The following is a 14,014-nucleotide window of genomic DNA, read 5'->3' as shown; positions in this document are numbered from 1 at the left end:
AGTAGAAATTCGTGAGAAATAGAAGGGATAGAAGAATACATTAAAAGATACAACAGGGATAAAATCAGTCAAATCCAAAATGAAAAAAATTCTACAAATGACCCAGATTCTTTCTCAAAAATTTTTCAGGGAAAAAAGGGGGGTGGAGGGAACTTACAGATTAAAAGATATTTAAGAGATGTATCAACCAATATAATATATGGACCTTCTTACAAGACTAGACTAAACACACTCTTATCATACAATCCAGCAATCATATTCCTTTGCATTTACCCAAAGGATTTGGAAACGGGTCTATGCAAAAACTTGCACACGGATATTTATAGCAGCTTTATTCATAACTGCCAAAATTTGGAAGCAATCAAGATGTCCTTCAGTAAGTGAATGGATAAATAATCTGTGGTACAACCAGACAATGAAATATTATTCAAGGCAAAAAGAATTGAGATATCAAGCCATGAAAAGACAGGGGAGCCTAAAATGCATTACTCAGTGAAAGAAGTCAATCTGAAAAGGCTACGTCCTGTATGGTTCCATCTGTGTAACATTCTGGAAAAAGCAAAACTATGGAGACAATAAAAGATAAGTGGTTGCCAGGAGATGTGGGGGAGGGGAATGAACAGGCAGAGCACAGAGGATTTTTAGGGCAGTGAAATTACTCTGTATGATACTGTAATGGTGGATACATGTCACTACACATTTGTCCAAAGCCACAGAATGCACACCATCGAGAGTGTACCCGAACATAAATAATGGACTTTGGGTGATAATGATGTGTCAATATAGGTTCATCAAATGTACCACTGTAGTAATAAATGTAAAGTATGTACAATGTTACATGGTAGAGACATTACAAATGTATTACAAATGTACCATTCTGGTGGGAGGTACTGACAATGGCAGAGGCCTGTGCACTGGGGGTAGGGGGGATACGGGAAATCTCTGTACCTTCACCTCAGTTTTGCTATGAACCTTAAAGTGCTTTAAAAAAATAAAGTCTTAATTTTAAAATGGGGTGGGGGAGAACTTATAGATTAAAAGATATTTAAGAGGGACTTCCCTGGCGGTCCAGTGGTTAAGACTCCGCGCTTCCAATGCAGGGGGTGCGGGTTCCATCCCCGGCGGGGGAACTAAGATCCCGCAAGCCGTGGGGTGCGACAAAAAAAAAAAAAAATTAAAAAATTTAAACATCCAGTGGAATGGGGCTATAAATGAAACATTTCACAACTGTTAAACGAAGCTGATCATCAGCACATGAGGGTTCATTTACATGATTCTACTTCTGTATATGTTTCAAGTTTTCTATAATAAAAAGTTTTTTAAAAAAAGAAAGAAAAAGAAGGGAGAGAAGGAGGGAGGAAAAAAGAAAAATAAGTCTGGATATATCTACTATAAATTGATAAGTAGTTACATATAGAAGTAGATACCCAATCACATGCTTACAAATATATACAAATAGGGTGGACTTATGTTTTTAGTGTCCCAAGCTATCTTTGCAGAAACACTGCTTGTCCATTTTGTCTGTGTTAATTAGGTGGGATAACCCTACCTCCCGTTTAGTCTCTCATAGTTCTACGGAAAAAGGCCCACTCACTTGCCAGGTGCTGCTCCACATGGAGAGTGTCAAACTCAAAGGAAAGCAAATCCAAAATATGAAAAATACAATTCCCTATAAAATCCTGTGTACCCCCTGGTCCTGCCATCCTTAAAGCTTACCCCAGTAACATGAGGCAATCAACTGTTTTCTTTAAGCCAGTTTGTGTTGAGTTTCTATCACTTGCACAAAGAGTCCTAATACAACACATATATTTGCATTACTCAATATAATGAACCTTTGGTTGTATGCCCTCAAAGTGTCAGGCACTGCACCAGGTGCTCAGGATATAGAGATAATTAAGGCACAGTCCCTATTCTCTTAGAGTTTACATTCTTGAGAGGAGACCAAGACTTGCAAATAATTCCAGGCAAATAGGTAAATCTATAACAAAATATGTACTGTGATTTATAAAAGACCTGAGACAGAACACAAGAAACCAATCGAACTCTGCTTAGGGACACTGGAGAGTTTCACAGAAGAGATCATGCTTGATCTGAAAGTTGAATAATAAGCAGGAACTTTGCCAAAAGGACAACAGTGGAGAGAAATGTGGGGTAGAGGCAACAGTATGAGAAAGGCATAGAGGTATGGTTGAGTGTTGAGGGGTGGCGATAAGTGAGCATGGGATAAAGTGTAGCACGTCAGGAGGCACTCATGGTACCATATTGCAGCTTGTTTTATCTTCTTTCATAGACTGCATTCCATGGGGGCAGGACCCTGGTTGTAACTAAACTCTCCTGGTCTCCAGCTTCTCCCTACTCTGAAACATTCTCCACACTGCTACTTATTATCGTCCTAAAACAAGAAGTTTGCCAAGCCTCCATCCTGCTCTTAAACCCTTCAAAGACTCTGGGCTTCAGTAGGGTACACAAGGCTATTCACGACCTGACCTAACCTAAAAACGTATACAACCAGACTCGCAGTCTGCCATTCCACGGCCAAGCCACGCGGATCTACTTGCTATTTCCAGAAAATTCCAAGCAAACAAGAAAACCCTCGCTCCCACTCATCTTTCAAAGAGCTAGTTCAAGTGCTCTCAATTCTTTGCTAGCTTTGCTTCTCCCCGCCCCCTGCCAAAATTACACCCTCCTCTGGTTTCCATGGCAACTTACACATTCTTCCACTACAACGCTTAAGAAATTAAATGGGTTGCGGCGCCTATTTCCCCCAATGGAAAATTAGACCCTCAAGGACAAGAGGCCCATCCCACGGCTTGGCACAAAGTCTCGCATAGTGAGCGATCAATGAGTGTTTGCTAAGGTTGGGTGCACACCTCCGGACAGCCCTTCCTCCAACCACGAGGGATGCCCACACTCACGGCTCCAAGCCCATCCTCCCTGCTTTCATCAGGATATACTGATTGCACACCAAGGAGTACTGCTTGCGTTCCTCTGACTAGTGAGAAGCAGTAAAGCCGCAAAAGCTATGGGCATTGTATATGCTGCATTACACACACACACACACACGCATTTAATAACCACAAGCACCCGCCACCCGGACCCAGCACCAGATGCGGAGAAGGGCTGCTCCTCAAAAAAACTTTTCAACCAAGGCCCGCTAATAAAACAGCGCAGCGCGGGCACCATCAGCCCAGAAGCTCCAACCAGTCCACGCGGACCGGGCAGAAAAGGCAAAGTGGGTAAAGCAGATAGCTGCCCGGCGGAGAGGTGAGCGGGGCCCGGGCCTCACCGCGCGGCCGCTCCTCCGTGTACAAGTCGATGACGACGTCGCCCAAGGTGGTCTCCAGCAGAACCGCCATGGCGCCCGCTCCTCCTCTGCAACAAGCCCCAGGGGTGACAGGCGCAGCCCGACGTCAACTACGCCGGCGTCACCCTCGGCGCGACGCCTTTTACGTCATCCCTCCGGCGACAACGCCCCCTTCCGGGAGGCTCCTTTGGGCGGATCTGGTCGGTGCCCCGCCTCGCCCGGCTGTCGGGCGGTGCCGTGGGTCCCGCCCATGGCGCGGCCCTTTTGAAAATCGTCCTTAGCCCTTGGCGACTGGCGTGGAAGCCTGTCACTCAAAGGGGCTTCTGTGAAGGATTTGTGCCCCTTTTGTGTCCATCCGAAGAATGGGGGGCTTCCCTGGTGGCGCAGTGGTTGAGAGTCCGCCTGCCAATATAGGGTATACGGGTTCGAGCCCTGGTCTGGGAGGATCCCGCATGCCGCGGAGCAACTAGGCACGTGCGCCACAGCTGCTGGGCCTGCACTCTAGAGCCCGTGAGCCACAACTACTGAGCCTGTGAGCCACAACTACTGAGCCCGCGTGCCACAGCTACTGAGGCCCGCATGCGTAGAGCCCGTGCTCCGCAACGGGAAAGGCCACCGCAGTGAGACGCCCACGCACCGCAATGAAGAGTGGCCCCTGCTCGCCACAACTAGAGAAAGCCTGCGCTCAGCAACAAAGACCCAATGCAGCCAAAAATAAATAAATAAAATAAATAAATTTATTTAAAAAAAAAATGGGGCGCTCTTGCACTGTTGGTGGGAATGTAAACTGATACAGCCACTATGGAGAACAGTATGGAGGTGCCTTAAAAAACTAAAAATAGAGTTACCATACCACCCAGCAATCCCACTACTGGGCATATATCCTGAGAAAACCATAATTCAAAGAGAGTCATGTACCACAATGTCCACTGCAGCTGTATTTACAATAGCCAGGACATGGAAGCAACCTAAGTGTCCATCAACAGACGAATGGATAGAGAAGATGTGGCACATATATACAATGGAATATTACTCAGCCATAAAAAGGAACGAAATGGAGTTATGTGTAGTGAGGTGGATGGACCTAGAGTCTGTCATACAGAGTGAAGTAAGTCAGAAAGAGAAAAACAAATACCATATGCTAACACATATATATGGAATCTAAAAAAAAAAAAAAAAAAAGGTTCTGAAGAACCTCGGTGCAGGACAGGAATAAAGACGCGCAGACGTAGTGTAGAGAATGGATTTGAGGACACGGGGAGGGGGAAGGGTAAGCTGAGACGAAGTGAGAGAGTGGCATGGACATATAGACACTACCAAATGTAAAATAGATAGGTAGTGGGAAGCAGCTGCATAGCACAGGGAGATCAGCTCTGTGCTTTGTGTCCCCCTAGAGGGGTGGGATAGGGAGGGTGGGAGGGAGACGCAAGAGGAAGGGGATATGGGGATATATGTATATGTATAGCTGATTCACTTTGTTATACAGCAGCAACTAACACAACAATGTAAAGCAATTATACTCCAATAAAGATGTTAAAAAAAAAAAAGAATGGGGCGGACCATTCTTTAATGCGCCCCTTCGCCGCAGGGGGGGCGGGGGGGGGCGACCGTGGCGCCACCTTCCCCTGCCCTGTTGGGACAACTACTCGGAGTTTCCTAGTTGGTCTCTTTTTATCTCCCAGAATCAGAAACTTTAGGCCTTAAAGGTAGAATTTGCTACCCAGAAAGATGGTTAACAGGGAGTTATTTCCTGGCTAATTGTGTCTAGGGAAAAGACTACAACTGTTACAGCAGCAGATGGTGGGTGGGTCCCTAGTGCAACAAGCTAAAGATGGTAGGCTTCAGCCTGTATCTCTACTGGTTTTATCAGTGCTCTTGATGAAATAAGAGAAAACAATTTTAAGGCAAGACAAAGAAGTTCAAGATCAATGATTGTAATAGTGTAATTCTAAATGTGAGGAGAAGCAACAAGAGGGAACATTTCCTGGACCGTAAGGGACTAGTAAGACAGGCGGTCTAGAGGCTTTGGGCTACTGTTAACAGGGTCTAGTACAGTAATAGCACATTGAGTAGCCTATCAACGAAATCCTCGCTTGACCTGGGAATGAGCATTCCTAGCACCCCGGGATAAATTGGTCATGAAATGCCTCGCAAACCTTGGTTGAAATTAAGACCTAAAGGGAAGGGATTGTAAAATAAAAAATGTTGCCCACCATCCAGTTATACAAGAATCAAGTCATTAGCTGCTGCAGTCACTGGCCTATAATACACCTTGAAAGGAATTCAGGGCGAAGATCAGGATGAGGCACTTTGTGCTCTGGGAAAACTGACAGAACTGGCCCTCAGTTAGATATTTTCAGGAGAAAATTTCATGAACCTGGTTTCTTGCATCTTCTCACACTTAGAAAAGCACTAAAACCGTTAACTAAGATATTTGTTCCTCTCAAATAACAGTAACCTACTAAGGTGATTGATTTCATGTACCCCTTCACCAAAATCACATATATACTGGCCTCCGCCTTTACCTTTTCAGAACAGTTCTCAGAGCTCTCTGAGAGACTATCTCCCAGCTTATAATCCTCAGGTTGGCTCAAATAAAATTTTCCATTTATTTCATAGGTTGACTATTAATTTTTTCATTGACACTCTAACTTAGAAGACTTATGAAACTACTTTTGTCTTCCTTTGAGGGTTTCCATGAAAAGTTTATTCCCCAAACTCTACTGGTCAAGCTGACCGCTCTTTTTTATGTCATTTTATACACACTTATAACCTCCAGTAACTTCATTTCTGACTAAAAACCAAAGTTTCTATAGTCTACAAGGCCTTACATGATATTCTGCCACCCCTCTTCCTGTCTTCTCTCTTAGTCCCATGAGGTCACACTAGCCTTTGCTATTCTTTGAACACTATGGGGCAGGGGATGGGGTGAGGGGTTCTGCCTGAGGCCCTTTGCATTGCTGTCTCATCTGGTTGGAACCCTCTTTCTCCAGTTACTTGTATAGCTCTCTTTCACCTCCTTTAGGTCCCTTGCTCATATGTCACCTCTCAGTGAGCCCTTCCCTGACCACTATAATTAAAGCTAACCTGGGACTTCCCTGACGGTCCAGTGGTTAAGATTCTGCACTTCCACTGCAGGGGGCACGGGTTCGATCCCTGATCGGGGAAGCTAAGATCCCACATGCCTCCTGGTGCGGCCAAAAAAAAAAGTTAACCCTTGGGCTTCCCTGGTGGCGCAGTGGTTGAGAATCTGCCTGCCAATGCAGGGGACACGGGTTCGAGCCCTGGTCTGGGAAGATCCCACATGCCACGGAGCACCTAGGCCCGTGAGCCACAACTACTGAGCCTGCGCGTCTGGAGCCTGTGCTCCACAACAAGAGAGGCCACGATAGTGAGAGGCCCGTGCACCACGATGAAGAGTGGCCCCTGCTTGCCACAACTAGAGAAAGCCCTTGCACAGACACGAAGACCCAACACAGCGAAAAATAAATAATAAATAAATTAATTGATTTAAAAAAAAAAAAAAAAAAGTTAACCCCACATACATACACTTTTATATTTCTACATAGTGCTTTTTACCAGCTAACATGCTAGTTAGGAATTTGTTTATATTTGTATGTTGTTACTAGAATGTCAGCTCCAGAGGGAGGGCCAATTTTGTCTGTTTTGTTTACTGCTCTATCCTTAGTGCCTATGACAGCCTGCCACATAATAGGTGAATAATTATTTATTGAATGAATGAATATTGGCAATTAATTAAAGAAATGCAAATTAAAATAACAATGAAATTGTTGAGGGAAATGTAAAATAGTACAGCCACTTTGGAAGAGAGTTTGGCATTTTCTTACAAAGCAAAACATTACCTTACCATGAATTCAAGCAATCACTCACCTAGGTATTTACCCAAATAAGTGGAGTCTTATGTCCACACAAAAACCTGCACACAAATGTTTATAGCAGCTTAATTCATACCTGCCAAAATTCAGGAGCAACTGAGACATTTTTTTAATAGGTGAATGAATAAACAAACTGGTTTAACAAGCTGGAATAAACATCCATACAATGGAATATTACTTAAAGATCAAAAGAAATGAGCTAGCAAGCCATGAAAAGACATGGCAGACCTTAAATACATATTGGTAAGTGAAAGAAGCCAGTGTGAAAAAGCTACATACTGTGTAATTCCAACTATATGACAACTATTCCTTTTCTGATAAAGGAAAACTATGTAAACAGTAGAAAGATCAGTGGTTGCCAAGTTTCTGGCAGAATGAGGGAGAGATGAGTAGTTGAAACACAGGGATTTTTAGGGCAGTGAAACTATTTTGTATGATGCTATAATGGTAGATATTATGTATTTGCCAAACCCCGAATAACTGTATGGCACAAAGAGTGAACCCTATTATAAACTATGGACTTTAGTTAATAATAGTGTATGAATATTGGTTTATCAGTTGTAACAAATGTACCAGACTAATTCAATATGTTAATAATAGGGGAAACTGGGAGATGGAGGAGAGGGTATATAGGAACTCCCCATAATTTCTCCTCAATTGTTCTTTAAACCTTAAGTTGCTCTAAAAAAAAGTGTGTATACAGAAAAAGAGACTTACCATTTTTCAACTTTTACTTAAGTGATTCAAAAGATAAACAGTCTTAAATATTAAATTTTACATATATACCACTTAACATATTTTATGGTTTTATGGTTACATTTTCCATGATTATCTCTAAATACTGAGTCCCCTGAGATAGTCAGCTTCCACTCCTATCCAACCCCACTCATATAAAAATCTTAACCTTACTATAGCAGGGGCTTAGATCCAGGGGCTTTTGAGAACACTTTGGTTGGCTGGGAAGCAGGGCATTCCGCCCTCTCTGGAAGCAATCTTCACCTGTTTCTTCATCTGCCTGTCCTTGTCAAAGACTTTAAGTGCTTTCCTTTTAATTATTTTTTTTTGCCATTTTATTTTTTTAATTTAATTTAATTTTTTTTATACTGTAGGTTCTTATTAGTCATCAATTTTATATACATCAGTGTATACATGTCAATTCCAATCTCCCAGTTCATCCCATCACCCCCTCCCTCCCACTTTCCCCCCTTGGTGTAAAGTGGGAGGGAGGGGGTGATGGGATGAACTGGGAGATTGGGATTGACATGTATACACTGATGTATATAAAATTGATGACTAATAAGATGTTCTCTACATCTGTGTCTCTATTTCTGCCTTGCAAACCAGTTCATCTGTACCATTTTTCTGGGTTCCACATATATGCGTTACTATACGATATTTGTTTTTCTCTTTCTGACTTATTTCACTCTGTAGGACAGTCTCTAGATCCATCCACGTCTCAACAAATGACCCAATTTCGTTCCTTTTTATGGCTGAGTAATATTCCATTGTATATATGTACCACATCTTCTTTATCCATTCGTCTGTCGATGAGCATTTAGGTTGCTTCCATGACTAACTGCTCTTTCTTTATTGTGATTATTTCAGCATGACCTTTTCAGTAGATATTGGTATAATGTTTTGAAATGTGGGTTTTATTATTACTCACACATGGTGAGGACAACAGATCCCAAGAGGAGAGGGGACACATCATGCCATGAAGGACCACATGGGAAAGCACCAGGGTGGGTCAGGAGGCAGAAGGAGCAAGAAGAAAGCATAGACTGAAGTCTTTACTGTGGTTTCTATGGAGAAGGCAAGATAAGGCAGCATAAGCAGGATTAGCATTGGCTGGTTTGAATAATTTCAGTAGGCTCTGGGGTTTGGAGGCTATCTCTAGTGTTCTAGTACTTGGCCCTGGGATGATTAGGGCAGAGAAGTACTGCCTCCTGGAGTTTAATAAAAGCCTGATAGTGGAGGTGATTTGGAGTATAGGCTCTGGATTGGTTGGTTTACATATGAAAGGCAGGCTCACAGGGGAGCAGTTTACTGACTCTAGAAATTAGCTTAGCCCTGGGAGTCTCTCTTGGGTCAGCCAGGCCCCAGACAACAGAGCATCCAGAATACAGAAAATAAGAAAATATAGTTAGGGCTTCCCTGGTGGCACAGTGGTTAAGAATCCGCCTACCAATGCAGGGGACAGGGGTTCGATCCCTGGTCCGGGAGGATCCCATGTGCCGCAGAGCAACTGAGCCCGTGCGCCACAGCTGCTGAGCCTGTGCTCTGGAGCCCGTGAGCCACAGCTGCTGAGCCCGTGTGCCGCAACTACTGAAGCCCATGTGCCTAGAGCCCGTGCTCCACAACGAGGGGGGCCGCTGCAATGAGAAGCCCACGCGCCACAATGAAGAGTGGCCCCTGCTCGCCGCAACTAGAGAAAGCCCGTGTGCAGCAACGAAGACCCAACACAGCCAAAAATAAATAAATAAAATAAATTAAAAAAAAAAAGAAAATATAGTTAATACATATAGATTATGAAGTTGCCCATAATTTTGCCACCAAATGAGGTAGAAGATGATAAAGTGCAGCTCCTGTGTTCTAGGGACTCAAATAGAGTGAAGCTTGACTCAAAAGAAGAAAATGCACTCCCAAACACTGGAAGCCCAATGAAGGCAGAGAAAAGACATCCTGCAATCTGCTTCTGCTTCCACATGGAGGCCCCTTCCATTCCTAAAAAAGTCTTAAAAGTTCAAAGAAGACAAATAAAAATGCAGGCTTTTGCTTCCCTGGTGTCTGTACATAGCTTGTCTTTGTATCAGAGCACTCTCCTGTGTTCTGCTTTAACAGACAACAGCTGTATGAGGAAGACAGTGTAAATAGGATACAAATTAAACTGGATCTCTATGGCCTAGGTTTTGTACATACAGAAACTGCATGGTATTTAAATTATTGTTTGTCTCTAATGATGTATGCAGTTTCTTGAAAAACAAACCCAAAAAAAGTCTTAAAAAAATAAAATTAAAAAAAATGCAGGCTTACCACAAAACATTACCTACTTAGCTGTGTTACTGAATATAAAATCATCCCTAAATAGGCTCTCAAAAGGATTTCTACCTCCACCATTGAATTCTTCCTGCAATATTTATCACAGATGTCCTATATTTTTGAAATCGCATAGTATTTTAAAATATTTTGATGTTTATTTTAATCTTTTATTTCCAGAATTTTTATCAGAATACAAATCAAACACTGATTTACAACTAATTTAACATCCTTGGACACAGATGTCTCTGCATGCTTTCAGGTTGTTGGAATCAGTTAGCTGGGGGAGCAGAAAGCAGGGACAGCCTCTTTGTCCTGGGGCCCCTCTGGCTACAGTTGTGGTGGAGAAAGAGGCAAAGATCTCCCACAATTTCCTGTTTCTTCATTTCTCTCAACCCAGATCATGTTCTTAGAAAGTCAATTGAACAGAACACTTTGTAATAATCTCTATAAACATATAACAACAAAGAAAATTATGACTTTTACTTTTTAAAAAACGTCTATGAACCAATAGAATGTATTAATTCAGAATACCAGGGTTAAAAACCACAGCTCCATCACTTAGTATCCTGTAACTCAGGGCAAAAAGCTTAATCTCTATAAATGCACAGAGAATAAGGGTACAGTAAAAGCAGTTTTAAAATATCTTAGGAGAAAAATAATATAAAATGTGTAGATGGCTCTGGAGATGTAAAAGGAATATCTTTCTTGATTTCCTTTTTATCATCTCCTGGGGGTCTTCAGGAAGTTCAAAAATGTGTAGTTGAGTAACTCTGGAAGATAATGGAGTAGACTGTGTTGCAATAGAAATGCAGTGACTCACTCTCTCCCAGAAATTGGAAACAGATACAGATTATGTCCCAGACTTCTCTTTGGTGCCAAGCCTGCTTTTGGATTACAGAAAAAGAGGAATTCAACTTTTGAGTGTGAGAATAATAAAAACAATGGGATCAGTAGTTTTTGCTTTTTTTTTTTTTTTGCCACACCGCGCCAGCATGCAGGTTCCCTGACCAGGGATCAAACCTGTGCCCCCTACAATGGGAGGGTGAAGTCTTAACCACTGTACTGCCAGGGAAGTCCCTAGGATCAGTTGTTGAAAAAGGAAATACCTCAAAGTTTGGAGTCAAAGAGTACTATTTTGCATGAAAATAGAGATGTATTTTTTATACCTCATATAGTTATCTATGTATTAAATTTTTTAAACAATATCTTCTGCTATACGAAAGATTATCTTCAAGAAACTTAAAGCATGTAATGTACACAGAAATACATTGGGTTTCTATAGCCAAACTGAACTCTTTTGGAGACAAACAAGTGTAAGAATAATGGATGGTCAAAGGGGAGGGCTCTGTGACTGACATATAGACTACGTCACTCACCTTCCCCAGCTACTCTTTCTTTCAAATGTATTTTGGAAACTTGTACATATATTACTAATTCAAATTACACAGATCCACATATGTCGTATGTTCTGACCATTAGATTCGATTTCGTTATTTATTTATTTATTTAGGCTGCACCAGGTCTTAGTTGCGGCATGCGGACTCTTAGTTGTGGCATGCATGTGGGATCTAGTTCCCCGACCAGGGATTGAACCCTGGCCCCCTGCATTGGGAGCGCAGAGACTTACCCACTGGACTACCAGGGAAGTCCCAGAATCGATTTGTTTTTAATCCCAGAGGTCTGAAACAATGAAAAGGCCAGTGGTTGCAGTTGGAACCCACCAGTGGGTGAGGCTTCATTGCAGAAACCACTTGCCAGTTAATAATGTTGTTGGGTATCTCATCGTAGGCAAGGAATTAGTTGAATGACTGTAGTTTACCATACAACAATTTTGGCCAAAGATTTTGTGGTTTACCCTAGCTAAAAACGCAGGCATGGGGGGAGGGGTTGATAAAAGAGGAAGAGGAGCTAAGAGAGAAACAGATTTCTTTTTCATGTCAAAAGTTTTATTTTTTTTTACTATTTTTTTTCAAAAGTTTTATTTTAAAGAAAGACTGTTTCTTACTCTCCCTGAATGGCAACATCTCCAAGTTCTTCTCAATCAATATGCAATCCTGTTAACCTGAAATGTCTGAATTCTTGGCATTTTCTGTGTTAACCTTAAAAATAAGCCAGTTATTTTACCAGCAAAATGAGTTTATTCAGGAATAGCAGAGAAACTGCAGTAAGGGACATGAAAACTAGATGAACCGTAGGTTAAGTTGGAGGACAAAGGAGAGGGACTTGCTTTTATAGAGAAAAGGGGGGAGGTTAAGATGGACTGTTTTGAGTAGAAATCCATTGGAAGAGGGCAGGAGTTCAAACTTCTCATTGGCTGAATGTGGCAGTTTCTCATTGGCAGGCTACTGCTGAGTAAAGATAAAATCTTCCTTCTGCTGGAGTATTTCAGTAAGCCTCTTCCTTTTGGACATGCATGGTACCTCTCTCTTTCTGTTTGGGGTCTGCAGACCAAGGAGTGATCATGCATGAGAGCTCCCCCTCCAGTCCTTCCAGATTTCATTTTATTTTATTTTTAACTTTTAAATTTAATTTTATCATTTTTTCTTCCAATTTTATTGAGATATCATTGACATATAACACTGTATAAGCTTAAGGTGTACAGCATAATGATTTGACTTACATACATCATGAAGTGATTCTCACAGTAAGTTTAATGAATATCCATCATCTCATATGTATACAAAATTAAAGAAATAGAAAAACATTTTTTTCTTGTAATGAGAACTCCTAGGATTTACTCTCTTAACAACTTTTGTATATAACATACAGCAGTGTTGCCTATATTTATCATGTTTTACATTACATCCCTAGTACTTATTTATCTTATAACTTATTTATCTTATAACTGGATGTTGTACCTTTTAACTGCCTACATCCTATTCTCCCTCCCCCCATCTCCCAGACTTTCTTTTCTTTTTTAAAAAAATTAACATTTTATTTAGGCTGCGATGTGTCTCCGTTGCTGCGCGCGGGCTTTCTCTAGTTGCAGCGAGCGGGGATTACTCCTCGTTGCGGTGCGCAGGCTTCTCATTGTGGTGGTTTCTCTTGTTGCAGAGCACGGGCTCTGGGCACGCGGGCTTCAGTAGTTGTGGCACGTAGGCTTCAGTAGTTGTGGCTCGCGGGCTCTAGAGCGCAGGCTCAGTAGTTGTGGTGCACGGGCTTAGTTGCTCCGTGGCATGTGGAATCTTCCTGGCCAGGGCTCGAACCCGTGTTCCCTGCATTGGCAGGCGGATTCTTAACCACTGCGTCACCAGGCAAGCTCTAGACTTTATTTTAAATGGGGTTTCTTTCATTTCATTTCACATTTGCTTTAGAGGGTTTCATCAAAAAAAAATTTTTTTTTTAATCTGAAAGAGGGAAGAAAATCTATCATCTTCAATTTATAGATTGATAAGCTCACTAGAAAAGTCCTGAGAGCCCAGGTGGCCTGGCTTCCAGTGGAGTGTTGTTCCCTCGCGTCTCCAGCGATCCGCTGAATGCTGAACTTAATGCGGGGTTGATCCTCAACCTTGTCACAGTAAATCACCGGGGAACTTTTAAAAACTACCAGTGCCCAAGCGGCTGCCCAGACTAAGTAAATCAGAAACTCAGGTGTCCCGGAAGATACCAGAATCAGTAATTTTTAAAAGTGCTCAGGCAATTCCCAAGTGCAACAAAGGTGAGAAGTACCGATTTAATGAATCTGCGCCTTTAAACGTGATATACCTTATTTTCATGTACAACAGTGTTCTGATACATTACCATTATTTTCACTTTGTAGATATATGTAAACATA

General features: G+C 42.0%; 1 protein-coding gene across 1 annotated transcript in view; it reads right to left on the bottom strand.

Moving 5' to 3' along the window:
• The window catches only part of PPIL4 (peptidylprolyl isomerase like 4), a 33,653-nt gene extending 30,220 nt beyond the window's left edge, over positions 1-3,433 (bottom strand). Inside the window, exon 1 of the mRNA XM_007196895.3 lies at positions 3,287-3,433. Within this exon, the coding sequence (XP_007196957.1) occupies positions 3,287-3,356 (70 nt within the window). The 5' untranslated portion in view covers positions 3,357-3,433. The remainder of the gene's footprint in view (positions 1-3,286) is intronic.
• Between the last annotated feature and the right edge of the window lie 10,581 nt (positions 3,434-14,014).

This window comes from Balaenoptera acutorostrata, chromosome 14 (genome assembly GCF_949987535.1).
Source record: "Balaenoptera acutorostrata chromosome 14, mBalAcu1.1, whole genome shotgun sequence".
Taxonomy (NCBI): Eukaryota; Metazoa; Chordata; class Mammalia; order Artiodactyla; family Balaenopteridae; genus Balaenoptera; species Balaenoptera acutorostrata.
This window is presented reverse-complemented; position numbering and strand designations above follow the sequence as displayed.